At 41.3% G+C, this 1,738-nt stretch overlaps 1 protein-coding gene across 1 annotated transcript; it reads left to right on the top strand.

The window, feature by feature from the left end:
* Nucleotides 1–56: 56 nt before the first annotated feature.
* Nucleotides 57–1,108, top strand: LOC103460945 (mesothelin-like protein). Its single transcript, XM_008403257.2, has 5 exons — nt 57–104; nt 190–322; nt 450–532; nt 630–756; nt 891–1,108. The coding sequence occupies exons 1-5, from the start codon at nt 61–63 to the stop codon at nt 1,086–1,088; spliced, it is 585 nt and encodes a 194-aa protein (XP_008401479.1). The 5' UTR covers nt 57–60; the 3' UTR covers nt 1,089–1,108.
* The last annotated feature ends 630 nt before the right edge of the window (nt 1,109–1,738 follow it).

Here is a 1,738-nt window from a genome sequence, read left to right as displayed (position 1 = left end):
TAGAAAACAGAAGATCAACTAAGGTCTAACTGTCTTTTATTCTTGGTTTTTCAGTCCACCATGTTTTTTGCGACCGTGGCTGAGGCAGATTTTGACACTGAGCAGTAAGTGAACAAACCTACCAACCCTGGTATTTAGTGTGAATCTTTGAATATCTCAGGTGTAAACTTTCTTTCCTTTTCTCTGAAGGCTTTCTCCATTTGTGCTGCAAGGCTTCACATGCGGCACGGTTAAGAAAATGACAAAAGCCAAAATCAGTCAGTTGATTCACGCCTGCAGGCCGAGGAAAGGCAGGGCTAAGGTGGAGCTGAAGGAACCTCAGGTAAGATCTGTAGCAACACTAACAAGTCACTTCATGGGAAGCAGAGAACCGAGTCTACTCTACATTAAACGTTATATTCCACACATTTGAATCAATAAATTCAACCTTCTCACACTGTGACCTCCAGTTGACCTGCATGTACAACCTGATCCGTGGCGACCTCTCTCAGAACTTCATTGATTACCCTTCAGACATGCTTCTCTACTTGGAGTGAGTCTCTCTCCACGTAATTATTGTAACTATTTTGCCAGTTGTTTGAAAAAGTTATATGACCATTTTGATTTTTTACAACAATCCCCACCAACAGCTCCAAAAATGTCCAGAAAGCAAACTGCAGGTCCTACTTCTCTGCCCTGGGTGCTACAGACTTCTCTGTGGCCTCCAGCATCTTGAACAAGGGCCCACAGAAGTTCAGGGAAGCTAGAGACTGCCTGGTGAGAGCCAATAAAACGGAGAATCAATACACAAAGAGCCTACCTGCAGCATATTACACATGCGCCTCAAATTACTCTTCTACAGCAGAGTAATGAAACGACTTCACTGATTTGAACGTTTTTCACTGTTTCAGGGGATCAGTGATGTCAGCCTGAGCAGAGACAATGTGGAGGTCCTGGGGAACATGGTCTGCTCTCTGGATAGAGCCGACATTGAAAACTCAGATCCTCTCATCCTGGAAAAACTCAAAGCCTGCAAAGACCTCTCTGCCAGCCAAGTGGCTGCTGTGGAAACACTACTGCTGTCTGGGAAAACACAATACRGGTACTAAAGATATTAATACAGTCATTTAGTCTGCAGGGAAAAATCACTCAACTCTGTCGTCCTGCATTTTAATATGAATTGAGATAAAGTGGGCTCCTTATTTAAATCCAACATCCAGTCTTACTTAATCAGATAGACTTGGATGGACTTCACAGCAACACACCAGGCAACAATCAATCACTAGCTTGTTGTCTGAAAGATGACTTATGTATATTTAAATATTCCTTTAGATGTGTCATGTTTGCTGTTAAGAAAATAMATTTAGAATATGCTAGTTTTAAAACCTAACATGTCTTGATTGAAATAGCCTAATTATAGTTTTAAAATTAATAACTTATTCTGGCCTATTGACCTTTATTTTAMCTGTAGTTACAGCAGATCGTTTGCTAAGATCTTTGATCTGCCCTTTAGTGGGAAAACAATCAGGAGAAGTTCCAGCTTTTCACACRGATCAGTGAAAAGCCGTAAAACAGCAGGAGTTCAGGAGAAGCTCTGCTTCCACTTTATTTAGACAAAAGGGGACAAATGGCCTTAGATCGTGACAGGGAGTTCCTGACTTTAGAGAGAGGGTCAGAGACAGCTCCTGGTTGGATGAGCAAAGATACGCCCTTTTTGAATAAATTAAAGACAATAATACGCCTTTACTGTAAAACTTTC

Source organism: Poecilia reticulata, unplaced genomic scaffold (assembly GCF_000633615.1).
Source record: "Poecilia reticulata strain Guanapo unplaced genomic scaffold, Guppy_female_1.0+MT scaffold_364, whole genome shotgun sequence".
NCBI classification, from domain to species: Eukaryota; Metazoa; Chordata; class Actinopteri; order Cyprinodontiformes; family Poeciliidae; genus Poecilia; species Poecilia reticulata.
The sequence above is the reverse complement of the archived record's forward strand: the minus strand, read 5'-3'. Positions and strand labels throughout refer to the sequence as shown.